At 35.9% G+C, this 27,569-nt stretch overlaps 1 protein-coding gene across 2 annotated transcripts in view; it reads left to right on the top strand.

The window, feature by feature from the left end:
* IPMK (inositol polyphosphate multikinase) overlaps positions 1 to 27,569 on the top strand; it is a 47,376-nt gene that overhangs the window by 1,973 nt on the left and 17,834 nt on the right. Inside the window, exons 2-3 of one of the 2 annotated variants that reach the window (XM_012762835.3) lie at positions 14,328 to 14,413; positions 17,454 to 17,550. In XM_012762835.3, coding sequence (XP_012618289.1) covers positions 14,328 to 14,413; positions 17,454 to 17,550 — 183 coding nt within the window. Of the gene's footprint in view, positions 1 to 14,327; positions 14,423 to 17,453; positions 17,551 to 27,569 lie in introns of both variants that reach the window. The other variant, XM_012762834.3, reaches the window with a different exon arrangement.

Below are 27,569 nucleotides of genomic sequence, written 5' to 3'. Positions count from 1 at the left end.
ATAAGGATCCCTAGAGTTGACGTATATGCAAAGGAGAATAAAGACAATCTCAATAATGATTGCCACTTAAGAATATAGCCATTGCTTACCAAAGTTTGTAATTTGTGATCCTAGTGAGAGAATGATCTCCAACTAATTACAAATGTACCCTGAATATGACTTAAAACTACATTACAAACCATCTGAAAGTTAATTTAGCACCCAAATTGCCTAATGAAAGGAGTATTTAGGTTCTGGAAGTAGTCTTTATTTATTGTATTCAATTTTAAATAAACTTTATTTTTTCAGTTTTGTAAGGTTCTTTTGACTAGGAACTGTCTTTGTGACACCTGAGTACAATGTCTAGAACATACTGTGCTAGCAACGTAATAAGTATTTGTTTAATTTAATTCTCAAGTATTTACACAATCCTGCATATATTGTTAGTAAAAGGAAACCTGAATGATGACAGTCTTTCTTATTCATAAAATGGATAACAAGATGGTAATTCAAAGTTCAACAATTTATTACATCTCTCCACTATCATAAATCACATATAGTTTAAAGTATGTCCTTTAGATCATACTTTGGTGTGTCAGTTGCAGTCATTATGCTGTTTCAAAAAAAAGTTCTCAGATAAACTTTGTTAAGGATGTTGTGTGGGTACTTGTTTTTGTTTCTAAGTTTTTGTTACTATCATTAGTTAACAAGGATTTTTCTTTTCTTTTTTTTTTTTTGGATTCCTCTTCTCTGGTTCTCCAGGGATTTTTCGATTTAAGATTAATATCTTACCTATTTCCAGAAAGGAGTTGTTGGCTTTGTTAGTTTAAAAACTAAAAATGTGGAACTTGATAGAACAAAGGTGCGTGAACAGAAGAACATATCTTGTTACATAGCTAAGTAATGAATGAGAATGTTAATAGTTCTGATATCAGAGTTATATTTTATGTTCTTCATTGGAGTCATATTTCATCAAAGTTCATTTCAATCTTAGTTCTAAGAACACAAAGTGTTTAGTTTTTTAAAATTGTAGAAATAGAACATGATCTTTTAGGGAAAAAATTCCATTTATATAGTGCCCTCCCCCCCACTCATTCTCCTAGGGGCAATCACTGGTAACTATTTCCTGTCCATCCTTTTAGGCCTTAGTTTCTGGACACATAAAACACATTAACACAATTCTGGGTTTTCATATAAATAATCTGTTAACTACTATCTGGCAACTTTTCTTGTTCAATTTATATCATATAGCATACCCACATTTTTATACTTATGATATACTTCATTCTTTTTAAAAACTATGTTGTATTCTACAGTGTAGATGTATCATAATTTAACTATTTCTCCAGTGGTAGATATTTAGATTTTTCATCATTTTTTTTTGCGATTATAAATAGTGTATATATTAAGCATTTGTGTACATTATATACCTTGCACATTGTAACTATTTCTATAGGAAGATTTCACAAAAGCGTACTAGCTATCAATTTAAATTCCCAAAGTGCACCAAAATTAGCGTAAAATCCTTTTTCTATTTAAACAAGTTTTTTTTTTTTTTAAAGAGATGGGCTAGAGTGCAGTGGTGTGATCATAGATATCTCATTGTAACCTCAAACTCCTAGGCTCAAGCCATTCTCCTGCCTCCTTGGCTTCCCCTAAGTGCTGGGATTACAGGCATAACTTTTTCTGTTTTCATATTTAATAAGTACCATTAATTTCTTTCAAAAGTTCTTAAAGTTTTAAACAAATGGTTGAAATCTGGTATTTGTATTTTGATCCAATTTAGGATATAGAAATGAAGTAGTCTATAGGGAAAATAAAAATTTAATCTGATAATTGTAGGGGGTAGACCCACAACTATTCTGAATTACTAGTCTGTTCTTATTAGATATCCTTTGAAACTAAATGACTTAAAATAACTTCAAACTTACAGAAAAGTTATAATAACAATAGAGAGAATTTAACATTTGGCTAAATTTGTTTTATTATCTCTTTCTCTGTGCATCTAATTTTCTTTTTTTTTTGAGACACAGTCTCACTTTTTTTTTTTTTGAGACAGAGTCTCGCTTTCTTGCCTAGGCTAGAGTGAGTGCCGTGGCGTCAGCCTAGCTCACAGCAACCTCAAACTCCTGGGCTCAAGCAATCCTCCTGCCTCAGCCTCCCGAGTAGCTGGGACTACAGGCACGAGCCACCATGCCCGGCTGATTTTTTTTTTATATTATATATATTAGTTGGCCAATTAATTTCTTTCTATTTTTATGGTAGAGACGGGGTCTCGCTCAGGCTGGTTTTGAACTCCTGACCTTGAGCAATCCGCCCGCCTCGGCCTCCCAGAGTGCTAGGACCGAGCCCGGCCTTACAGTCTCACTTTGTTGTCCAGGCTACAGCGAGTGCCATGGCATCAGCCTAGCTCACAGCAACCTTAATCTCCTGGGCTCAAGCGATCCTACTGCCTCAGCCTCACGCGTAGCTGGGACTACAGGCATGTGCCACCATGCCCGGCTAATTTTTTATATATATATATATTAGTTGGCCAATTAATTTCTTTCTATTTATAGTAGAGACGGGTCTCGCTCTTGCTCAGGCTGGTTTTAAACTCCTGACCTCGAGCAATCCACCTGGCTCAGCCTCCCAGAGAGCTAGGATTACAGGCGTGAGCCACCACACCCGGCCATATCTTATGTTTTCTTAACTATTTTCAAACTGGTTTACATGGTAATACTTCAGTTTGTATTTCCTTGGAACAAAGGTGTCCTCTTCTGTAGCTACAGCACATTTATCAAATGGGAAAAATTTAACAGTCCATATTCTGATTTTTTTCATCAGTTCCAAAACTGTAATGTGTTTTATCATATTTGTTTTTCTCAGTACAAGATTCAGTCCAGGATCACTCACTGTGTTTAGTTGTAATGTCTCTTAGTCTCCTTTCATTTGTAACATATCCTCAGCCTTTCTCTGTGTTTTATGACTTTGCATTTATAAAGAGTACAGGCCAGTTACTTTATGAAATATTCTTCAGTTTGAGTTTTTGATAGGTCCTTATGATGAGATTCAGGTGATATATTCCTGGCTGGAACATTTTATTAATATAAGTGTGTCTTTTTTAAGATATGTCATCTGAAGGCCCACAGTGTCTGTCTGCCCCTTATTAGTGGTATTAATTTTGATAATCTGGTCCAAGCATGGTCTGGCTTCTTCAGTATATAGTTAGTATTTTTCCTTCTGCAATTAAGAAACTATTTGTGGGGAGACACATTAAGATTATGCAGATATCTGGATACTCATTAGACTTTACATAGATATAGGTTCTATCGATTCTTATTTGAAGCAGCCTTTTTTCTTTCCTTCTTTCTAAAGAAACCGGATTTGGCTTTGTACCCCAGGCTGGAATACAATGGTGCAGTCAAGCTAACTGTATCCTTGAACTCCTGGGCTCAAGCAATCCTCCTGCCTCAGCCTCCCAAGAAGCTGGAAGTATAGATGTGTGCCACCACACCCAGCCAACTTAAAAATTTTTTATAGTGAGGGGGTCTCGCTGTGTTGCCTAGGCTGGTCTTAAACCCCTGGCCTCAAGCCATACTTGGCCTCCCAAAGTGTTGGGATTATAGGCCTGAGCCAATGTGCCTGTCCCTGAAGCGGTCTTTAATATTTGCAAAATTTTGATTTTTCCAGTTTTATCACTCCTTCTAATTTATTTTTTTATTTATTTTTTGAGACAGTATGGCTCTGTTGCCTGGGCTAGCGTGCCGTGGTGTCAGTCTAGCTCACAGCAGCCAACCTCAAACTCCTGGGATCAAGTGATCCTTTTGCCTCAGCCTCCTGAGTAGCTGGGACTACAGGCATGAGCCACCATATGTGGCTAATTATTTTTTCTATATTATATTTTTAGTTGTCCAGCTAATTTCTTTCTATTTTTAGTAGAGACAGGGTCTTGCTGTTGCTCAGGCTGGTCTGGAACTCCTGACCTCCGGTGATCCTCCTGTCTCAGCCTCCCAGGGTGCTAGGATTACTGGCGTGAGCATTGCGTCTGGCCACTCCCTCTAATAGTCTGCATTCTGAGAAATAGCCTTCCATTTCTTTACTCCTGTGTATGTGTATCCTTATTTATGATCAGTTTGCATCATGGATTCCTATTTTATAACATGTGAATAACTTTTTATAGTATTTATTTATTTTGCTGCTCAGATTGTCCCAAATTTGGCCATTGGAAGCTCTTTCTTTCTTTTTTCCTTTTTTGAGACCGTCTCACTCTGTTGCCCAGGCTAAAGTGCCATGGCGTCAGCGTAGCTCACAGCAACCTCCAACTCCTGGGCTCAAGCAATCCTCCTGCCTCAGCCTCTCGAGCAGCTGGGACTACAGGCATGTGCACCCACGGCCAGCTAATTTTTTCTATATATTTTTAGTTGTCCAGATAATTTCTTTCTGTTTTTAGTAGAGATGGGATCTCACTCTTGCTAAGGCTGGTCTAGAACTCCTGACCTTGAGCAATCCTCCCACCTCGACCTCCCAGAATGCTAGGATTATAGGTGTGAGCCATTACTCCTGGCCCCTAGCTGTATATTTAATCCTCTCTCTGTCTTCCCCTTCTCACTCCTTTCCAAGCCTCTTGTAACCATCATTCTACTCTTATCTCCATGAGTTCAATTTTTGTTTTTAGCTCCCACATATGAGTGAGAACATGCAGTATTTATCTTTCTGTGTCTGGCTTATTTCATTTAACGTAATATCCTTAATTTCTGTCTATGTTATTGCAAATGACAGGATTTCATTCTTTTTAATGGCTGAATGATATTCTGTTGTGTATGTGTACCATATGTTCTTTATTCATCCATTGATGGGCACTTGGGTTGATTCCATATCTTGGCTATTGTGAATAGTGCTGCAATAAACATGGGAATTTAGATATCTTTTCAATATACTGAATTAACTTCTCATTGTAGTTTTGATTGCATTTCTCTGCTAACTAATTATATTGAGCATTTTTTCATATACCTGTTGGCCATTTGTATGTCTTCTTTTGAGAAATGTCTATTCAGATTATTTGCCCATTTTAAAAATTGGATTATTTGATTTTTTTTCATGGGGTTGTTGGAGCTCCTAATAATATATTCTGGTTATTAATCCCATGTCAGAAGAGTAGTTTGCAAGTATTTTCTTCCATTCTATGGGTTGTCTCTGCACTTTGTTGATTGTTTCTTTTGCTGTGCAGAAGCTTTTTAGCTTGATGTGATCCCATTTTTCTAATTTTACTTTGGTTGCCTGTGCTTTGGGAATTACTGAAGAAGTCCTTGCCCAGACCAATGTCCCGCATGTTTTCTTTTTGTAGTTTAATAGTTTCAGGTCTTAGATTTAAGTCTTTAAAACATTTTGATTTGATTTTTGTATATGGCAAGAGATAAAGGTCTAGTTTCATTCTTCTGCATATGAATATCCAGTTTTCCCAGCACCATTTATTGGAGAGACTGTCCTTTCCCCATTGTATGCTCTTGTCACCTTTTTCAAAGATAAGTTCACTGTGGATGGTATGGATTTATTTCTGGGTTCTCTATTCTGTTCCATTGGTCTATGTGTCTGTTTTTATGCCAGTAATATGCTGTTTTGGTTACTACAGCTCTGTAGTATAATTTTGAGTCAGGTAATGTGATTCTTCCAGTTTTGTTCTTTTAGTTGAGGATAGCTTTGGCTATTCTGAGTCTTTTGTGGTTCCATATAAATTTGGGGATTATACTTTCTATTTTTGTGAAGAATGTTTTTGGTATTTTAATGGGGATTGAATTTAATCTGTAAATTGCTTTGAGTAGTATGAACATTTTTATAATATTGATCCTTCCAATCTGTGAGCATGGAATATCTTTCACTTTTTTTATATCTTTCACTTTTTTTGTGTCCTCTTCAGTTTTTTTCATGATAAAAGCCATATATGAGAGACCTACAGTGAGTATCATACTGAATGGGGAAAAACAGAAGGTCTTTCCTCTAAGATCTGGAACAAAACAAGGACGCCCACTTTTACTACTGTGTTATTCAACATAGTACTGGAAGTTCTAGCTAGAGTTATCAGACAAGAGAAAGAAATAAAAGGCATCCAAATTGGAAAAGAAGTCAGATTATCCTTGTTTGTACACTGTATGATCTTATATCTAGAGAAAGCTAAAGACTCCACAAAAAAGTATTAGAATTGATAAATAAATTCAGTAAAATTGCAGCATACAAAATCAATATACAAAAATTAGAAGCCTTTCTATATGCCAACAGTAAACAATCTGACAAAGAAACCAAGAAAGTAATCTCATTTATAATAGCTACAAATATAATAAAATACCTAGGAGTGAACTTAACCAAAGAAGTGCAAGATCTCTATAATGAAAACTATAAAACATTGATGTAAAAAATTCTGTTTGCCATTTCTTTCAATCTGTAGATTGCTCTCATAAGAATTGATTTCTTTACAATATTGAGACTTCAGTACTTACAATGGTAAATCTTTTGATTTATTTAGTCTGTTAATTTGTCTTAGTGTTTAGTTTTCAGTGTAGAGGTCTTATATACAGTGTTCACTAGATATTTCCTTTATAATTTGATGCTTCTGAAAGTTGTGCTGCTTTTTAAAAGAACATTTTATATTTTGAAAAAAATTCAAACTTAGAAAAAAGTTGCCAGAATAGTATAATGAACTAAAGAATGCTGTTCATCTGGATTTAGCAGTTATTAATATTTTCCCACAATTGCTTTATTGCTCTCTGTATATGGTGATGATGATTTTGTCGAACCATTTAAGAATAAATTGTAGACATCATGATCCCTTTCTTCTAAATAATTGTGTATCTCCTAAAAGTAAGACCATTTTCTTACCTAACCATGGTAAAATTATAAAATTGAGAATATTTAACATTTGGCTTTTGCTGTTGTTCCAAGAATATCTTTTAATACCTTTTTTCCCTCAGCAGGAGCATATATCATGTTTAGTTGTCATGACTCTTCAGTTGCATATTATTTGGAGCAGTTATATTTTAACTTTCATAACCATGAAATTTTTAAAGAGTATAGATGTGTGGCATTTTAGAATATCCTTTAAATTAGGTTTGTTTTGTCATGGTTAGATTCAGAATTATGCATTTTGGGTGAGCATGCTATTATAATTTGTGTCCTCAAAGCATCATATTATAAGGCACAGGATATCAAGTGCATTGTTGGTAGTATAACTTTGATCACCTGGTTAAGTGTTGTCTGCTAGGGTTTTCTACTATAAAGTTATCCTTGTTTCTGTTATAATTAAGTAATTTCAGAGGAGTGTTTTGAGACTGTTACATATCCTGTTTCTCATCAAACTTTACATTCACTGATGATATTTGACAGACTCATTACTATGATAATTGCGAAATAGTAATATTCTAACTCTGTCATTCTTGTTACATTGGTGAGTTGGCATTAAGTAATAGATTTTCCTCCTCATTCATTCATTCTTTATTAGGATGGACTAATGGATTTTTAAAACTTTAATGGGTGGATATTGTCCATATTGTTGCTGCTCTCTCTGATGCCGAAGTTGCCTCAGATTTGGGCAGTGAGCTGCTTCAAGCTGGCTTCTTGACATTTCCCTTTTTTTTCTTATAAAGCATTTTTTCACTCTTTGATGTAAAAAGATGTTCCACAATCAGTTTGTGCTTTCCGTATCCCATCCCTGGGTTTCTTGCAGAAACCCTGGTTCTTTTAAGGGTGAATGATGTTTAGAAGCCATACTCTTGGGCACTAGGTGTGCTCATGGTTCCTTGGGTGTGGTCGCTGTTTGTCCTTTCACAGACTGGACCAAGAAATATATAATTTCATATTCTTAAAATTTTGAGTTATTTCCCATACCAATAATTTAAATTCAACACCACGAGGTTCTTCTTTGCCTCCCTCCATTCTGTACTTGTGTCCCCCTTCTTTTTCATTGAGAACTGTGTCTCCTCAAAACATCAATATATTTATTCATTTTGGAATATTTAAACCAACTTGCATTCCTAGAATAGAGTCCACATGGTCATGATAAATTATCCTGTATATATTGCTGGATTGAATTTACCAGTATTTTGTTAAAGATTTTTGTGACTATGTTCATTTGGAATCATGGTCTGTAATTTTCTTTTAAGTCTTTGCTGGAGTTTCTTTGAAATCAGTATTATACAGGTTTCATAAAATGAGTTGGAAAATGATACTTTGCTATTTTCTGAACAAATCTGTTAAGATTAGTATTTTTTTTTTCTGTAAATGTTTGATAAAATTTATTAGTGAAGCCATTTGGGTATGCAGTTGTCTTAGCAGGTTTTAAGTTTTGAATTCAATATTCTTAATAGAATTACAGTAATTCAGATTTATTTCTTCTTATGTTAGTTTTAATAATTTGTATCTAAAAGAATTTTTTCATTTTATCAGAGTTGTTGAGTTTACTAGTATGAAGTTTATAATTCTCTTATCTTTTTAATATTTTAGTGTTTATGGTGATAATTCTGTCTTTTTCATTTGTTTCTAATAATGATAATCTTATGTTCCTTTTTTCTCCTTGTCTCATGTAGCTAGAGGTTTAACAGCTTTATTGATCTTAAAGACCCACTTTTTTATTTCACTTATTTTTCTCCATTGTCCATTTCTTTGTTGATTTTTTTTTCACTCCTATTTTTCTACTTATTTAAGGTTAATATATTCTTTGACAAGTTAAGTTGAAAACTTCTATTTTCTTTTCTAATACAAGCATTTAAAACTACACATTTCCGTTTAAGTACTAAGTGATACTTTAGCTCTTCCATAAGTTTTGATATGTTGAGTTTTCATTATCACTTAATTAACAATATTTTCTAATTTTCCTTGTGAATTTTGATCCATGGATAATTAGAAATGTGTTGTTTACTTTCCAACTATTTGGTATTTCCCCAAGTATCTTGTTATTTCCAGTGTGGTCAGAGAATATTATTCTCTGTGTGATTTCAATCCTTTTAAATTTTAGACTTCTGTTATGGTCTGGCACATAGTTAATCTTGGTAAATTCTCCATTTATACATGAAAATAATGTATATTCTGTTAGATGTAATATTCATTCTACAAGTGTCAATTTGGTCAGGTTATTTAATACTGTAGTTTAAATGTAATACATCATTGCTAGTGTTCCGTTTATTTGTTTTATCACTTATTAGGAGAGCAATTGTGGATTTATCCTCTGTGGATTTGTCTACCCTTTCAGTTCTGCCAGTTTTTGCTTCATATATTTTGTACATATTTATGGGGTATATGTGATATTTTGATACATGAATACAGAGTATAATGATCAATCATGATAATTAGGATATCTATCACCTCAAACATTCTTTGTATTGGAAACATTCCAAATCTTCTATTTTGATATGTATAATAAATTATTCTTAACTACAGTCATCCTATGGTACTATTTGATTCTGTTTCCATTTGACTCTTTTTTTTTTTTTTTGAGACAGAGTCTCACTTTGTTGCCCAGGCTAGAGCGAGTGTCCTGGCGTCAGCCTGGCTCATAGCAACCTCAGTCTCTTGGGCTCAAGAGATCCTACTGCCTCATCCTCCCGACTAGCTGGGACTATAAGCATATGCCACCATGCCCGGCTAATTTTTTTTTTTGTATATATATATTTGTTTAGTTGGTCAATTAATTTCTTTCTATTATTTTAGTAGAGACAGGGTTTTTCTTTCTATTTTATAGAAAGAAATTTCTATTTATAGTAGAGATGGGTCTCACTCTTGCTCAGGTTGGTTTCTAACTCCTGACCTCGAGCAATCTGCCCGCCTCGGCCTCCCAGAGTGCTAGGATTACAGGTGGGAGCCAATGTGCCCAGCACAATTTTTATTAAATTCTAATGGGCATCATGTGTAGGACTATAGCAACTGAGGCAAACAGTATTACTGAAATGAATACACCTCTTCTGCTTGACTATTAGTGTTTGTGATTTGAGACAATCTAGTGAAGAGTTAAGCCAAATTTGCATTTTGTTATAGTTGTTTTCTGTTATAGACTGAGTGTTTGTGTCCCCCAAAACTCATATGTTGAAGTCCCACATGCCAGGGTGATTGTAGTTGGAGATGAGGCTTTTATGGAGGTAATTAAGGTTAAATGAGGCCAGAAGGGTGGATCCTTGATCCTGTAGGATAGATGTCCTTATAAGAAGAGATATAAGAGAGCTTTTTCTCAATCTCCATCATGTGAGAACACGGTGAGAAGAGAGTTCCTTACCAGGAACCAAATATCAGCACCTTGATCTGGGAAATTTAGCCTTCCGAACTATGGGAAAATAAGTTTCGGTTGTTTAAGTTGTCCAGTCTATGGTATTTTGTTATGGCAGCCAGAGCCTTTCAATGCACTAATATACCTTTCAATGCACCATGGATTTGAAATTCCACTGGTGTTACCTTATGTTTAGGGTGGGTCTGATTTGCCAGAGGATTTTTCTCAGTTTACTGTTTTTAACCCTTTGTTTTATGTGTTTGTGCACCTAAGCCTCAGAGATGGTTTTTCTCCATGTTCATGCCCTTTCTGCAAATGTAGAGTACTGTTGTTTTTTGCTTTGGTGATTGCTAGCCTGATACTAGGCTGCAGAGATATTCTTTTCCTGGTCCATCTGCAATGTTGGGTAGGTTCTATAATCCTGATACTTGGAAATGGAGTTTATTCAGGGATCCTGCTACCCTTTCCTGTGGGAGTCAAACTCTGCCTTGTGTCTTCAGCACATCCTTTGCATGAGAATTTCATTTCCCTCACCCAGCAATAGGAGACCTATGAAATCAGGATCCAGTATGATTTCCTGTCTCTCTGTAACTACCAGGGTAGGAGAATATATATATATATATATTTTTTTTTTTACCCCATCCACAACAGGTCTTTACCTGTGCTTTGGAGACAACATGATTTGATGCCCTTACTTCAACAGCTTAAGACTTTTGTTCCACAGGGGAAAGGGTTGTTTTTCTTGCAGTAGTGGTGATTCCCTTCCTCAAAGCTTATATCTCTGAGGATCATTTATTTCTGGTTGCTCTAATCTTTATCTTGATGGCCTGGAAGAGAGAGGTTCCTGGAGATGATGATGCAAATGTTTGCAATTTCTAGGAGTTCTGTGCTTTCATCCTAACCTATACTTTGCCTTTAGATATTTGTTAAAAATTTTAGCTGTATTATTCTTATCTTCTTGTAAGATGGCCTCATCTTCCCATGCTTCTCCAGTGTTCCCATCTACCTTTTCATAGTGGTATGAGTCTTTCCTTAGAGTTCATTTTGTTATTTACTATCTCAGCTCCATCATGGTTTCAAGAAAGGTTATGATTTTGTAGATTATCTAGCTGTTTCTTGTTATCAAGTGAGAGCAATGTTCTTTCTAGCTTTCTATGTCTTAGGTGGAAAGTGGAAGCCCACAATTTTTTCTCTGATCCGTTCTCTTTTCTCCTGATGATAGCTCCAACTACATGTTTGTTAAAATGCTTACTAGTACCCTACAGATTTATAATGCTATATTTCCTTTTTCTTTTTAGGTACTTTTCTTTTTTTTGCTTTAATTTATATATTTTCTATTAGTCTTTCTTAATGTTCAAATATTCATTGCTCCTTTCTTCTGTGATTGTTCATTTGTTGACTTAATTCTGTTAAATGAATTTTTTTTTTTAAGACAGATTTTCACTCTGTTGCCTGGGCTGGAGTGCCCTGGCATCAGCCTCGCTCACAGCAACCTTAAACTCCTGGGCTCAAGCAATCTTTCTGCCTCAGCCTCCCGAGTAGTGGGGACTACAGGCATGTGCCACCATGCCCGGCTAATTTTTTCTATATGTTTTTAGTTGGCCAATTAATTTCTTTCTATTTTTAGTAGAGATGGGGTCTCATTCTTGCTCAGGCTGGTTTTGAACTCCTGACCTTGAGCAATCTGCCTACCTCGGCCTCCCAGAGTGCTAGGATTACAGGCTTGAGCCACCACACCTGGCCTATTAATTGAATTTTTTATTTCAGATATTGTGCCTTTTTGGTTTTAGAATTTCTTTTAGTTTTTTTTTTTTTAGAGTCCGTTTTTCTCCCAAAATACCTCATCTCTTCAGCATTTATATCCATCTTCTTTTATAATTTTTTAAAAATTTTTTAAACTTTTTTCTTTTATTTTTCTTTTCAGACTTTGATTTTAGGGTACTTTCATAATTTTTTTAACGTATTTATAATTTTTGTTTTAACATCCTTGTTTGCTAATTACAGTGATTTGTTCAGTTGTGTATCGGCTGCTATTTACTGTATTTTGTAAGTGTACTATTTTTTGCTTTGTCTCCCCCAATTCCCTTTCCTCTGTTTAGGGCAAGGGGTTTATAAGTATGTTCCTCGTAGAGTTTAGTTGAGCTGGTGCTAGTCTGCAGTCTTAGATTCAGTTCATCTGTTATTGGCTCAGGTTTCCAAGATGCCTCCTTTTTAAAATCTTGACAGTGTTTGAGTGGTAGATGGGGGTCGGGTTGCGGGTGGGATTGGCTGCAGATTCAGATACTGTCGGTTTATTTGGTTGTGGAATTCACTCAGCTGGAGAATGCCTGGGGTTACCATCTTCTGCTTTCTCAAAAATTTGAGGGGTTGCATTGCAGGATGAGTAATATGGGAGACTTGTTGGACCAAGCAATCTGTTTTTGTGTTGGGAGTGTTGTAACCTCTAGTCCATTCTACTTCCCCATACTGTTGTCTATAGCCAGACTGATTTCTGCTTGTCTGATAAAATGCATTTGTCTAATAGGAAGATTACCTATATCTAGACCAGGTGCCTACCTCAAAGTAGAGAAGCTGCCATGGTTCTCTGCTCATTTATGAATGCCCCATTTTTTCCCCTTTAAAATTTTGTTCCTCAAGGCTTCTTTGCATCTACCACTCATCACTAGCCCCATAGAAAACGTCGTAACCATGGGAGTAAAGGCCCTTCTTTTTTTTTTTTTTTTTTTGAGACAGAGTCTCACTTTGTTGCCTAGCCTAGAGTGAGTGCTGTGGCATCAGCCTACTCACAGCAACCTCAAACTCCTGGGCTCAAGCGATCCTCCTGCCTCAGCCTCCCAAGTAGCTGGGACTACAGACATTTGCCACCATGCCCAGCTAATTTTTTTCTATATATATTAGTTGGCCAATTAATTTCTTTCTATTTATAGTAGAGACGGGGTCTCGCTCTTGCTCAGGCTGGTTTCGAACTCCTGACCTAGAGCAATCCACCTGCCTCGGCCTCCCAGAGTGCTAGGATTAAAGGCGTGAGTCACCGCACCGGGCCTAAAGGCCCTTCTTGTTCTCCCTCTCAACCTTCAGGAACAGAATTCCTCTTCAGTAATTTTTAGGTATGTTAGACTACTCCTTGAAGTCCCATAATCTTTTGACTGTTTGCCAATCAATCTTATCCATATAGATTAACATTTACCTCCCTTCTCTAGCTAGGTCTTAAAAATATTTATTGCTATACCTTTTTAGTTGAGACTTTCTGCTTCTAGTGATTGAATTCTGCACTTTTGCCATGGTTAAAAATTTCTAACACTTGCTAAAAAAAAAAATAGAAACTCAAATGGAATATTTCACCCAAGTTCTAAATAGATTTATTTAAGCCATATTTTGTTCTAATTAGCATGATTTTATGATAAATACATAAACATTTAATATTTTAACTTAAAATTTTGGGAACGAGTCTTCATAGGATAGGGATAGGGCCAGTGTTGGTACCCGTATGAGGAGCTTAGAAAAAGTCTCCCCCTTTGAATGGTCAGATTATAAAAATGTGCCCCTTCCTGCTCCAGGCTTGGTGCCTGATTCTGCTGTCACTTTTCCCATTGGCTAGATATCCTTGTACTGTCTGTACAACTGTATACAGTACATCTGAATCAGGAACATTTGTTGGTTGCTTTCTTATAACAGATGAGAGAGACTTTTAAAAAATTACCAAGTAGGAAATTTATATATTGCCACTGTTAACATGTATTTTTTCCTTCTGTTTTTAAAAGTGGGATCAATTTGTGCTGTTGCTTTTCACTTGCTTCTTTGTTTAACTATCAATTAACATCTCAGGGAAAGTCTATCACTGAGAAATTTTTGTAAAAATTTAACACATATTTTAAGTCTAAGGGGGCCATGAGGGAGCAGTGTGGTTGGAGACAATTAAACTAAGCTATTTTGAATTTATATTCTGATGTTTTACATATAACAAGTACTAAAACGTGTTGGTTGAGTATTCTGAAATAAGTAAAAGTAAATCCTTAAATTTATGAAATTATTTTACCTGTCGCTTTAGGAACATTTAATCTGTTTTGTGCAGCAAGTTACATTATTATTAGAGCATTAAAAAATTCTAATTTTTTTTACGTAGGTATCCTGCAACATCCAGACGGCACAGTTTTGAAACAATTACAGCCACCTCCAAGGGGCCCAAGAGAGCTGGAATTCTATAATATGGTAAGTCAGGTAAGATTTGTTTTGTCATATTCAAAGTATTTCTCAGTTTTCTGGTGACTCACAGTAAGAAATATATTTGACAGCATGTCCTAGTTTACTGTGTGTATATAATGGAAATAAAAGCATTGTGAAAACAGTGCTTTATTGCATGTGATATCATCTAGTATTTTCTGTTTCATTTCTTAGAGATTCTCATTCTGAGTTTGCGGTAGCTGTTTCTTCTCAGCTTAAGGAAAGGTTTTGTCTAGAAACAAATGATACACTGTTGGTTTAATAAAGGGACTATTTACAAAGGTGTGGCCAGAGTTTATGGCAACCTGCAAAAGATAATATAAAGTTATACTGTCCCGGGCCTGAAGGGGCAAGGAGGGAGAGTGGTTCCTGGATCACAGGGAAGATAACTTTAGGAGGAGCCTATGGCCTGGTAAGGAGGGAGCTAGAGAAGTAAATAACCTGACCTCAGCTCTACTCCAACCCTCCAGTTTCTTGTTGGCAATGGCAAGAGGCGAGGGACTGGCCAGGTGTGGTGGCTTATGCCTGTAATCCTAGCACTCTGGGTGGGAGGCTGAGGTGGGAGGATTGCTCAAGGTCAGGAGTTGGAGACCAGCCTGAGCAAGAGAAAGACTCCTTCTCTACCAGAAATAGAAAAAAATTAGCTGGGCATGGTGGCGCATGCCTGTAGTCCCAGCTACTTGGGAGGCTGAGGCAGAAGGATTGCTTGAGCCCAGGAGTTTAAGGTGCCATGAGCTAGGCTGATGCCATGGCCACTCTCTAGCTGGGGTGACAGAGTAAGACTCTGTTTCCAAAAAAAAAAAAAAAAAAAAAAAAGAAGCAAGGAACAACCCTGCTACAGTTGATTCAAGTCAGCCTCTTGGGTGGAGAAGAGTGGAGGGAAGGAAAAATACACAACATCTTTCCTATTTTTATTTTAAGAAACAATTTGACACAGGAGTATTGAATATTTTTCAGCTACCTTTTCTGTAGCTATGGAAATGATTGTATGATTTTCCTTTCTTTAATCTGTTAATGTAGTAAAATATGATAATAGATTTCTATATTATCATCACCTTTCGTTTCTGGAATAAAACTTACTTGAACATGTCTTTTTATTTGGTTTTTTTTTTTTTAATAATATGCATTGCTAGATTTTATTTAGTAGTGTTTGATTTTTTTTTCCAGCTATGTGCATAAATGAGATTGAACTATTATTTTCTTCACATATTGTCCTTACCTGGCTTTGATATCACATTTCTTTTAGCTTCATCAAATGAGTTATCTGTTTTGTTGAAGTATTTATATCAGATAAGGCTTTTGTTCTTTACAGGCCTTGATAGAACTTATCTATAAATTCATCAGAGCAGCCTGTTGTCTGTCTGTCTGTCTCTCTCTCTTTTTTCTTTCCTTTTTTTCATGCTTTCTTTCCGTTTTTCCTTTTTTCCTGGGAAGGGACAGATTTTTAACAACTGATTCAGTTTCTTAAAGGTCTTCAGATTTTTTTTGTTAATGTGATAGTAGAATATAGCTCCATTGTATTTTTTTTTTTTGATACAAAATTGTCCACTTGGCAGAGTCCTTCATAGTATTGTTTAAAAAATCATGCTGTATCTAGTTATGATTCCCTTTTTATTCCTAATATTTTTTATTTGCTTCTCTCTTTTTCTCAATCAGCTTGGCTGCCAGCATTCTTAGAATGTAGTGGTTGGGAAGGGAGAGGGAAGCCAGTCTTTTCACTGTTCAATATTTGGAATTTTTTCTACTCTCCATGTTTCAGTATAATAACTCTGCCCTCACCTCTGTCTGGTGCCTGAATTCAGAGGTCCTTTGATTCAGGTATTCAGTGTGAACTTCTGTGAAGCCCAAACATCACTACTCAGCTTACCACATTTTATTTCCTCTTAGTTTTGGATGCCTATGAGTTTCCTTTTTTTCCTTGAGAGCTCAGATATGAATCTAAGAAAATATTTGTTATATTTTACTTTACATTTCTAGATAGAAGGATTTTTTGAATTATCTTATCTGGCATGTTGCAGTAAACACCAGTCCCACTACTTTTTAAAAAATATTTAAAGTAATAATAGAAAGTTTACCTCTCTACTCTCTCATTTTTATCTCAGAATAAACTATGATGTTTTAAATGCATATTTGTAATTTTTCCTGTGTGTTTTACAGAGGTGATACACTCAGGTGTATCTTAATTTCATGAACTTGTACGTATATGTGTGCAATATGCCTTTTATTTTTTTCTCTTATAAATATACCATGGACTTGTTTAGGTCAGTACATAGAGATCTACTTTATTCCTGGTTCATTGAGAGTTCATTGGATAAAATGTCCTACAAGTAGTTTTTAAAATAAAAATATTTTGTTTTTTTCAGGAAAAATACTAAAACCTAGTTCTGGGATATTAGAAATTTCTAGTATCTAGAATTATTAGTGGTTATAAATCAAGGAATTAAATGAGCAATGGTTAGACTTACAGTGTGTTGAAGGATACTTTTTTTTTAAAAAAAAAGATAAAATCACAATTCCTTACAGAATCAAAATAAATACATTTGAAGATTTTCTTTAACTCATTATTTGATGAGGGAACCAGGCAGATGTTAAAACTGGTTCAAAAGAGAAGTCAAAGAAGTACAAATTTATATGGAATAAAGGCAGAGTGAAATGAGTTTATATATGGATACTAAATTTCCTTCTCCCATGGAACATATAGGAAAGTTAGTTGAACCTCCTCTGGCCAGAATTTATTTGCATGTCTATAGATAACAATTATTTTGCATTTGTTATCAGTTATCTATAACTTAGTTGTAAAATAGTTCAAGGACAGTGAAAGGCTAGAAATAGATAACCAAGAAGAGTGTACTCTAAATAATACATAGTTATTCACTGAATACACACAGTAATCTTTTTTGCTATTCCAACTTACTTACAGTTGATAAATCATGATTCAGTTATGATTCAACACAATGTTTTATTTGAGAAATGTGCAGGACAGTTATAAAGCATTCTAAGAAACTAACAGTGTTTTTCTTTGTTTCAGGTTTATGCTGCTGATTGTGCTGATGGTGTTCTTCTAGAGCTACGAAAATATTTGCCAAAATATTATGGCATCTGGTCACCTCCCACTGCACCAAATGGTAATCTTTTCTTAAAAATTCATCTTTTAATTCATGAGAGTGGCTTTTTAAAAGGAATTATGTAAATTAAGCCTAGTATGTATTTATTTATTTTTGACGTGCATTTATTTTTTTTTAAAAAAATTTTTTTAATTTCAGCATATTATGGGGGTACAAATGTTTAGGTTACATATATTGCCTTTGTCCCACTTGAGTGAGAGCTTCAAGTGTGTCTACCGTGTTTCCCCGAAAATAAGACAGGGTCTTATGTTTATTTTTCCTCAAGAAGACACCCTAGGGCTTATTTTCAAGGGATATGTTATTTTCCCCTCAAAGCCTCAGCTTGCAGTACGCACAGGATGGCCAGGACCTGACAGGGGGAGCCTGTTGGTGGGGCTGCCTGCACCTTTCCATTCACCTCTGGGATAGTAGCTGTCAGGATGAGGCAGATGAAAACTTCTTTACCACTCCGTGACGAAATGCATGGGTTGTGCAGGTATGCTACGTAGCCACACCCATCACTAGGTCTTATTTTCGAGGTAGGGCTTATATTGCACAAATGCTTAGAAATCCTGCTAGGGCTTATTTTATGGGTAGGTGTTATTTTCGGGAAAACATGGTATCACCCAGATGGTGCGCACCGCACCCATTAGGTGTGTATATACCCATCCCTCCTCCCCCTCCCATCTGCCTGCCTGGTATGTATTTTAAAAACATACGATATATGTGTTTTTCTTTTTGATTTTTCCTTCACTAAATATAACTTGTTAATACTTTTGTTTTCATAACCATTTTTTAGAATGGCATATGCAAGTAAATAACCAATCTGTTATAGTTGGATGGAAGTGTATATATACACACACACACACAAGTACTCAATACTATATTAATTTACAGATATTCTTTTCTAATTTATTGCGCAATTTCTTTTCCCATTTTGAGTAATAAAAAAACAAGAAAATTATTTTCTCTGTATAACTTTCTATCTCCTATTCCTTTATTCCTCACCTCCAGGCTTTAAATTACAGTCTTTTGATATACACTGTTTAGTTTCATAGATGATAAAATGACCTAGAAAAGGGCACAGAATTTCTCTTTCTTAATGTTAATTAATACTTGAAGCAGTATTTGCCCCTTGAAGGCCTTTGCCAGAGCAGATAGAATTTAATTAAATGAGCAGCTTGACTACCTCACCTTTGACAAAGTTGAATTGAGGGGAAAGGGTTTTAAATTTGAATGGGTTTAAGAATAACCTATGGTTTTGTTAAAATGAAAATGTATAGGCTTAACTCCCAGACATTTTGGTTATGCAGGTTTATGTCGGGGTTTAATGATACACTGGTTAAATAAAAGCCACAGGTTTTTCTGATGTAGATAGTTACTTATATATGAATACATGAATGAATGAGATGGGTTCTTGCTCTGTTGCCAGGCTGGAGTACAGTGACATAATCATAGTTCACTGCAAACTTGAAGTCCTGGACTCAAATGCTCCTGTCACATCAGCCTCTTAAGTAGCTGGGCTATAGGCCTATGCCATCCTGCCTGGCTAATTTTTGAAATATTTTTTTAGAGACAGGGTCTAGCTGTGTTGCCCAGGCTGGTCTCCAACTCCTAGATTCAAGCAATCCTCCTGCCTCAGCCTCTAGGGATTACAGGCATGAGCCACTATACTCTGCTGATGTAGATAGTTCTTGAACCACATTTTAAGAACAGACAGGGAAGAAGATTCCACTCCCAGCTTGTTCCTTTCCTTGGTTCTTGTCTTCTTTTGACTCATTGACTTTGTGTGCCAAGTTTCCTTAATAGGAAATCATGTTTTTCCCTGTGAGTATCCTCAGCTAGATAATAGTAAATTGCTGACTTCTTTCAGTATTTAGGATTCTCATGTACTTTATTTTTATTTTTATTTTTCTGTTCTTAGTTTATGTATCATGTACTTTAATTGTATGGGGAAAAAAAGAAAGTGAGCTGAGGCTTTATTAACTATTTCTTTCTTTTTTCTCTCCCTACCTTGTACCTTTTCTTAATTCCTTCCTTCTTTTTGTGGGTTTAAAGGCCTTTTAGTCTCGAATATATATACTTTTATGATTCAGAGCAGCATTTTATTTAAATTACTTTACAAGTCATTGCGATTACCCTCCCCCCCTTTTTTTTTTTTTGAGACAGAGTCTCCCTCTGTCTCCCAGGCTAGTGTGCAGTGGCTTCATCACAGGTCACTGTAACCTGGAACTCCTGGACTCAAGCCATCCTCCTGCCTCAGCCTCCTGAGTAGCTGAGACTATAGGCATCTGCTACCATGCCTGGCTAATTTTTCTATGTAGAGATGAAGTCTCACTCTTGCTCAGGCAGGTCTTGAACTCCTGACAGTAAGTGATCCTCTTGCTCTTGCCTCCCAGAGTGCTAGGATTACAGATGTGAGCCACTGTGCCCGGTTTATCATTCTCTTTATAATCTCTTGCACACATGCTTGTAGAGATCCCTTAGAGTTTTTCATTGTTAATGTCTCCCCCCCCCTTTTTTTTTTTTTTTTAGTTTGCTCCAAGTGGCACTTTTCAGGAATGTTATATACAAGATAAAGGAAAGAAGAAGTTAAAGTATGTAGATTCCATTGAACTTGGCTGCTGGTTGCTGTTTTTTTTTGGAGAGAGAGTCTCTGTTGCCCAGGCTAGAGTGAGTACCCTGGCATCAGCCTAGCTCACAGCAACCTCAAACTTCTGGGCTCAAGCAATCCTCCTGCCTCAGCCTCCCGAGTAGCTGGGACTACAAGCATGCGCCACCGTGCCTGGCTAATTTTTTCTATATATTTTTAGTTGGCCAATTGATTTCTTTCTATTTTTAGTAGAGACGTATCTTGCTCTTGCTCAGGCTGGTCTTGAACTGCTGACCTCGAGCAATCCTCCCGCCTCTGCCTCCCAGAGTGCTAGGATTATAGGTGTGAGCTACCATGCCTGGCCTGGTTGCTGTTTACTTTTAGAACAAATCATCATTCCTCAGTAAAGTGACATTGAAAGATTAACAAAGGTTGCTGAAGATGGTGTTTGATTAGAAGTCTAGATAATTAAAAGCTCAGTTTAAAAGATTGTTTGGAAATGATAAAATAACTGAGCAAACATAGTGTCATTACTTGAAAAGCAGAGTATACAAAAAGATTTTGGATAAGAGAAGAAATATTTTACTTAAAAATAACATTTTTAGTTTAGGATTACTAGCACATGATTAAAAAATCAAGGACTTGTTAGTAATCAACCTTTTTGGTCTTTAATACTAAATAATCTTGAGGTTCATCTGTGCTAATATAGAAAGGGCAGTAACTTTGAAGTCAAAAGACTTGGCTTCTTCTACCTTGGTTATTTACAAGTTTTATGAACTTGGCTAACCAGTAACCTTTTTTGAGCACTATGTTTTCTTCTATAGATTTAAAGACATTTAAATAGAGTTGTGAAGATGCATGTTGTGTGAGAATATTTTGTAAAATTTAATTCTCTTGTTTGAATATGACTGGAGATATTGGTGCTACTAAGATGAGAAGAGAAGAGAAAATGTAAACAGAAGGGGAAAAAGGACAGGGTATAAAGTATACATGATATAAAGTGGTCCAGTAATATCAACAGTTGTCTCAAAGGATTTTCTATTCCTTTCCTACTTTATTAACTCTGAAAGAAGTTGGACAAAACTGTTGGACTGTGCAGATTGTTTAGTTTTGATTTTTCTAGAGAATTCATAGAATCATCTTTGTGTTCTTTTGATTATAAATGAAAGAAATATAAGATGTCCTAAGTTTTAGTAAAATTCTATGGTTTGCATTACTGTGCTTTACATAGCCTTAAATTAATGACATTATTTTCTGTCTTTTCTTTTTGTTTGAGCATCTTTTTTTTTTTCTTTCTTTCTTTTTTTTTGTTTTTAGAGACAGGGTCTTACTCTGTTGTCCACACAGAGTGCAGTGGCTTATCACTCACTGTAACCTCTAACTCCTGGGCTCAAGTGATCCTCCTGCCCTAGCCTCCCAAAGTGCTGGGATTACAAGTGTGAGCCTGGGCATCTTTATTAGGTGTTTAAGGTAGAGTTTTATAAAGCTGATATGGTTTTTTATAATCCAAATTAGTAAAATGCTAAAAGTCAACTTGTTCAAGTATAAGAATATGGTGACCAATAAGATCTTTTAATTTTTTATGACAGTTTTATTGAGATTTAATTTACATACCATAAAACTCACCCATTTAAAGCATGCAATTCAGTGATTTTTAGTATATTCACAGTTGTATAATCATTACCATAGTTTAATTTTATAACATGACCAGTGGGATTTTTAAAAATACAACATCTGTTGGCAGTTATCTTTTCTCAAGCTAGTTATTAACGTATATAATAAATCTCATTTGTACATCTGTGCAAACACATAGAAGCCTAGTACACGAACCATCAAAAACCTTTTAGATATTGTTAGTTATTTGGAGAGATAGAAAAGTATAACATCAAGTAGGTTTGAGCAAATTGAGAGTTTTCAAATGTAATCTCCAGCCTGATTTATTTGTAGGTTGCTGGAGCTAGCTGCTAGTCAAGTTTTAGGAAGCATAAACTGAAAGAAGCTAGCATATATGTCTGTTCCCTCCCTCTCTTTTTATCCCAAGTTTGGAGGCTCAGGTTCTCTACTTATAATTCTGTTTTCAACTTCTGTTGTTCTCAGAAATAGCTGATGACTGATGTGGAAAAACAAGGTCATATCCATTTTTCCATGTGGCTTCATAGTTGGCCAGTGGTTTCCTACCTACCCTTTTCTCCTTTTGTGGGGGGGGGGTGTTTCAGAAGCAAAGATGGTAACTAATAACTAGTGATTTTCCAGAAACAGTAGGAAAACACTTAATAAAGCTTGGAACTCATATTTTCATAGTTTATATAATCAATACTATTCATTAAGGGGATCTAAATAAGTCTTCCTTCTATTCCCAAAAATTCCTCCCCTTTGTCTTTCCTTTAAAGGAACTGATTATCTCATCTTTACTATTAACTTATCTGTAGAATTTTTGATTTTTCCATAATTTAAATGTTTTCATTTTTCCTCCTTTAATACTGGGAATTTCCACCTCTTTTTATTTATTTATTTATTTTTATTTTTATTTTTTTCACTTTTTTTCTTTTCTTGGGAAAGCCTTGAGGTTTATTACCTCTCTTAAAGACTATATTCTAGCAGTAGAAAATTTACTAAAGGAATTTTTTTAGACCAAATATATTATAAAATAATTTATTTAATTTATGTTTAAGACAATTATATTTAATTTTTCTACAAATTTCCTTCATTCATAGTAACCTTGTATAATCTTATACTATCATCAACAGCCTGAAACATTATATTTTGAGTAGTAGGGCCACTGAGAAATCTTACTTAATATTCTACTTATAACAGCATGAAGTGTTGTATTTTGGAACACCTGGTAGTTATTTTCATGATCTTCACCTCTAAAAGATTAATTAAGGAACTATAGAAATTCTGTATATTTTCTATAAATTAAATAAATAACAAGTTATTGGCCATTGCTATATTTAACTATATTTCTAGTCTCTGTGATCTCTTGAAATGAACTCCACATATTTATAAGAGTAGATGTTCTTTTATTTATTATACTAATGCCAGGACTAAGCTTTATAGAATATTTCTCTCAGATCTCAGGTATACAAGTGTCAGTCCTTAGACTTCTTAAGGACTGGCTTCTTAAGAAGCAGTTGCCCTAAATAGTGTTTCCTGAATTTATAAAAGTAAATCTAGTTAATTATGCTATGTGTCTTTGTGATTTGTACACATATATATGTATATATGTAAAAATCAGGTCTGCTGTTTTTTAATATTCAAAATTTTGTCTTATAAATTATATCATATGAAATATATAATTTTATAAGCTATTTTTCAAACATATTAATATAGTCTAATTTATATTCTTTTTTTTTTTTTTTGAGAAAGAGTCTCAGTCTGTTGTTTTGGATAGAGTGCAGTGACATGATCATAGCTCACTACAATCTCATACTCCTGGTCTTAAGCAATCCTGTCTCAGCCTCCCGAGTAGCTAGGACTACAGGTGCATGCCAGTGTGCCTGGCTAATTTTTCTGTTTTTAGTAGAGAGGGATCTCACTTTTGCTCAGACTGGTCTTGAACTCCTGAGCTCAAGCAGTCCTCCTACCTCGGCCTCCCAGAGTGTTAGGATTACAGGCATGGTGAACTTAAACTATTCTGGATAGAATATATCCATCCTATTAGTCTATCAGATTTTTTTTTATGAATTTTAGAGCATATTTTCTATTTGCTATCATCATCTTTTTATTTTTTATTTTTTATTTTTTATTTTTTGAGATAGAGTTTCACTTTGTTGCTCAGGCTAGAGTGAGTGCCATGGCGTCAGCCTAGCTCACAGCAACCTCAAACTCCTGGGCTCAAGCAATCCTTCTGCCTCAGCCTGCTGAGTAGCTGAGACTACAGGCATGCACCACCATGCCCAGCTAATTTTTTCTATATATTTTTAGTTGGCCAATTAATTTCTTTCTATTTTTAGTAGAGACGGGGTCTCGCTCTTGCTCAGGCTGGTTTCGAACTCCTGACTCCTGAGAGATCCTCCTGCCTCGGCCTCCCAGAGTGCTAGCATTACAGGCGTGAGCCACCGCGCCCCGCCTATCATCATCTTTTTGCCATTAATATAGTCTAAAAAAATACTCAGCTCTCATATTTACTGCAGTGATCTTTACCATAACTAATCTGTAATTTTTTCTTCAGAATTAAAAAATAAATAGAGAAGCAAGCTGGGAGTATGGATGAGGAAGGAAGTATGAAATAGTAATCTGAGAGGATGGAAATGACTAGATTTTGGAAATATAGTATAGTTGAGCAACATTAAAGGCCTGCTTGAGGTTAGTGGTTGGATGGAGTGTGTTTTATAGTCATGACACATGCAACAGAGGGTTATTTTAACTGAGATAAAATCAATGTATAATAAGTAGATGTTCTCGTTAATATTTAACTGCAGGCTAAGGCTTGATATTAGCCTCAAGAGTTGGAGAGTATCCATTTTCAAACACCTAATTGAGTTGTGACTACATCTTTTTATTTTGTGGGTATTAAATTGTGCTTATCTTATTTGGAAGGGTATGTGTAAACTCCAGAGAATCATCTTATATTTCTATTTATACTGAATATTGAAGTTCAACCTGGACTCATTGGTGACCTGACATAGTTATCAGGTATTAATATTTGTTAACACTGCATGTTTAATATTTACATGTACTTACAGGTAAAATTAATAAATGTTTAGTGAGTACCAGATGTGTACCAGGTGTTATGCTAAATATAATGCTGTTTCTGCTCTTTTTTTTTTTTTTTTTTTTTTGAGACAGAGTCTCACTTTGTTGTCCAGGCTAGAGTGAGTGCCGTGGCGTCAGCCTAGCTCACAGCAACCTCAAACTCCTGGGCTCAAGTAATCCTTCTGCCTCAGCCTCCCGAGTAGCTGGGACTACAGGCATGTGCCACCATGCCCGGCTAATTTTATATATATATATGTTAGTTGGCCAATTGGTTTCTTTCTATTTATAGTAGAGACGGGGTCTCGCTCTTGCTCAGGCTGGTTTTGAACTCCTGACCTTGAGCAATCCGCCCGCCTCGGCCTCCCAAGAGCTAGGATTACAGGCGTGAGCCACAGCGCCCGGCCCTATTTCTGCTCTTAAAAAGCAGCTCTATAAGGCTGGGTGCGGTGGCTCACGCCTCTAATCCTATCACTCTGGGAGGCTGAGGCGGGCGGATTGCTCGAGGTCAGGAGTTCGAAACCAGCCTGAGCAAAAGCGAGACCCCATCTCTACTATAAATAGAAAGAAATTAATTGGCCAACTGATATATATAGAAAAAATTAGCCGGGCATGGTGGCGCATGCCTGTAGTCCCAGCTACTCGGGAGGCTGAGGCAGCAGGATTGCTTGAGCCCAGGAGTTTGAGGTTGCTGTGAGCTAGGCTGATGCCACGGCACTCACTCTAGCCTGGACAACAAAGCGAGACTCTGTCTCAAAAAAAAAAAAAAAAAAAAAGCAGCTCTATGAAGACAGGATTTTTATCTTCTTTTGTTCACTTATATATCCTAGACCAGTGCCTTGACAATAATTACATCTTGAATATGCGAAATTTTATTTTTGAAGCAGTGAGGGAATATTGTTACTTTCATTTATGGAACTAGGACTGACACTATACTAAGCACTTTACAATGTATTTATCTCATTTAGTCTTCATGATATCCCTGTGGTAGATTCTATAAATATCTCCATTTTACATATAATTTGGAGTTTAGAGAAGTCCTGTTGAGGTCACAAGCTAGCAAATGGTGGAGTTGAGATTTTGAGCTTGCTTTCTCTGCTTTCAGAGCAGCCATTGCTTTACACACTCAGCCATTTCAGTTAAGATTCTTTGGATACGAGTTGTAGAAATAAACTTGAACTTGATTAATAAAAAGGAAGAATTATAAGGATACAGGGGTGTCTTGTGAAAGTCAAGAGCTATGCATCTAAGCCTAGAATGGGACTGGAATCAGAAACTGAACTCTATCAGAGCTTAGAGAGAACTCTTTCTGTGTTTTGTCGTCATTTCCTCAACCCTTCCTCTTCTTTCCTCTGCCTTCCTGTGCTTCTGTAGCACCAGTCATCCATAGAAGTCACCAATAGGTTATCTGAGTCCCAAGTCCAAGTTGGCAATACTGGCCAAGCTTGTGTCAGGATGTTTGCTGCTGCTTTGGTGTCTATATGGCTGTGGGGCTAGATTCCCAAAGTGTGACAGTGATTGCAAAGGGGCCACCTCTGTGAGTCTGAGGATAGCTCTTGAGTTGGGCAGACATCATAATGACATAGTGACGTTCTGTCGAATCAAATGTTTTTTAAAACTAGTCTATGACATTTAATAAATACATTTTTACATCACAACTCAGTGTTTTTAAGATGAAACTAAACCACATGATACTTAGTCTTGCTGTGAGATAGTCATTTTTCTCTTTTCTCTTTCATCCAAGAACTTTTCATTCAAGAAACTTTTGGTTACAACCCATTAAGTTGAATTTACAGTCCAGTAATGGACTGTGGGTTGTGACCTGCAAATGGAAAAATACTGTTTCACTGTATACCCAGAGGGGCCTAGCTGAAAAGGTGTCCTTTGTTATCTAGTCTGTGGCATTGCCTTATAAATGAGACTGCCTTGTAGTAAAATAACTTATCATTTGAGTAACTGAATCTCAACATTGACCTACTACTTCTATTTTAGGGAAAGAATTTGCTAATAGCATTTTTCAGAGTGAATTAATATTCAAATTTATTTCTATTGATGATGGCCTATAAAAAAAATTAGTAAAAATCTTAGTACTCAGATTATGTCCTATTTTCCTATTTACCTTCTTCAAAAGCACTTGTGGTAAGCTGCTAGATACTCAACATCACATTCTTTCTTTTTTTTTTTTTTTTTTTTTTTTTTGCCACTTTGTTTGCCTGGCAACACATTCTTTCTTAATAATTGCATCTCTAAAGCAGTTGTGGTTTTTTTCTTGAGACAGAGTCTCGCTCTGATGCCCGGGCTAGAGTGCCATGGCATCAGCCTAGCTCACAACAACCTCAAACTCCTGGGTTCAAGCGATCCTTCTGCCTAAGCCTTCCGAGTATGGGACTACAGGCATGCGCCACCATGGCCAGCTAATTTGTTTTTCTATATATTTTTAGTTGTTCAGTTAATTTCTTTCTATTTTTAATAGAGACAGGGTCTTGCTCTTGCTCAGGCTGGTCTCGAACTCCTGACCTCGAGTGATCCTCCTTCCTCAGCCTCCCAGAGTGCTAGGTGTACAGGCGTGAGCCACCATGCCCAGCCTCTAAAGCAGGTTTTGATATTTATTTTCATAACTTCAAGGGAAAGAAAAATGAGATCTCAAATTCTTATTTTCACTTAAAAAAAGATTTGAGGCCAGAGAACTGAAAGTACCAAACTAATCCTCAGTAGGCCTTAACTTAAGGTTTATTTCTGAAGGCTAATAAGTAAT

Source organism: Microcebus murinus, chromosome 14 (genome assembly GCF_040939455.1).
Source record: "Microcebus murinus isolate Inina chromosome 14, M.murinus_Inina_mat1.0, whole genome shotgun sequence".
In the NCBI taxonomy this organism is placed as follows: domain Eukaryota; kingdom Metazoa; phylum Chordata; class Mammalia; order Primates; family Cheirogaleidae; genus Microcebus; species Microcebus murinus.
The sequence above is the reverse complement of the archived record's forward strand: the minus strand, read 5'-3'. Positions and strand labels throughout refer to the sequence as shown.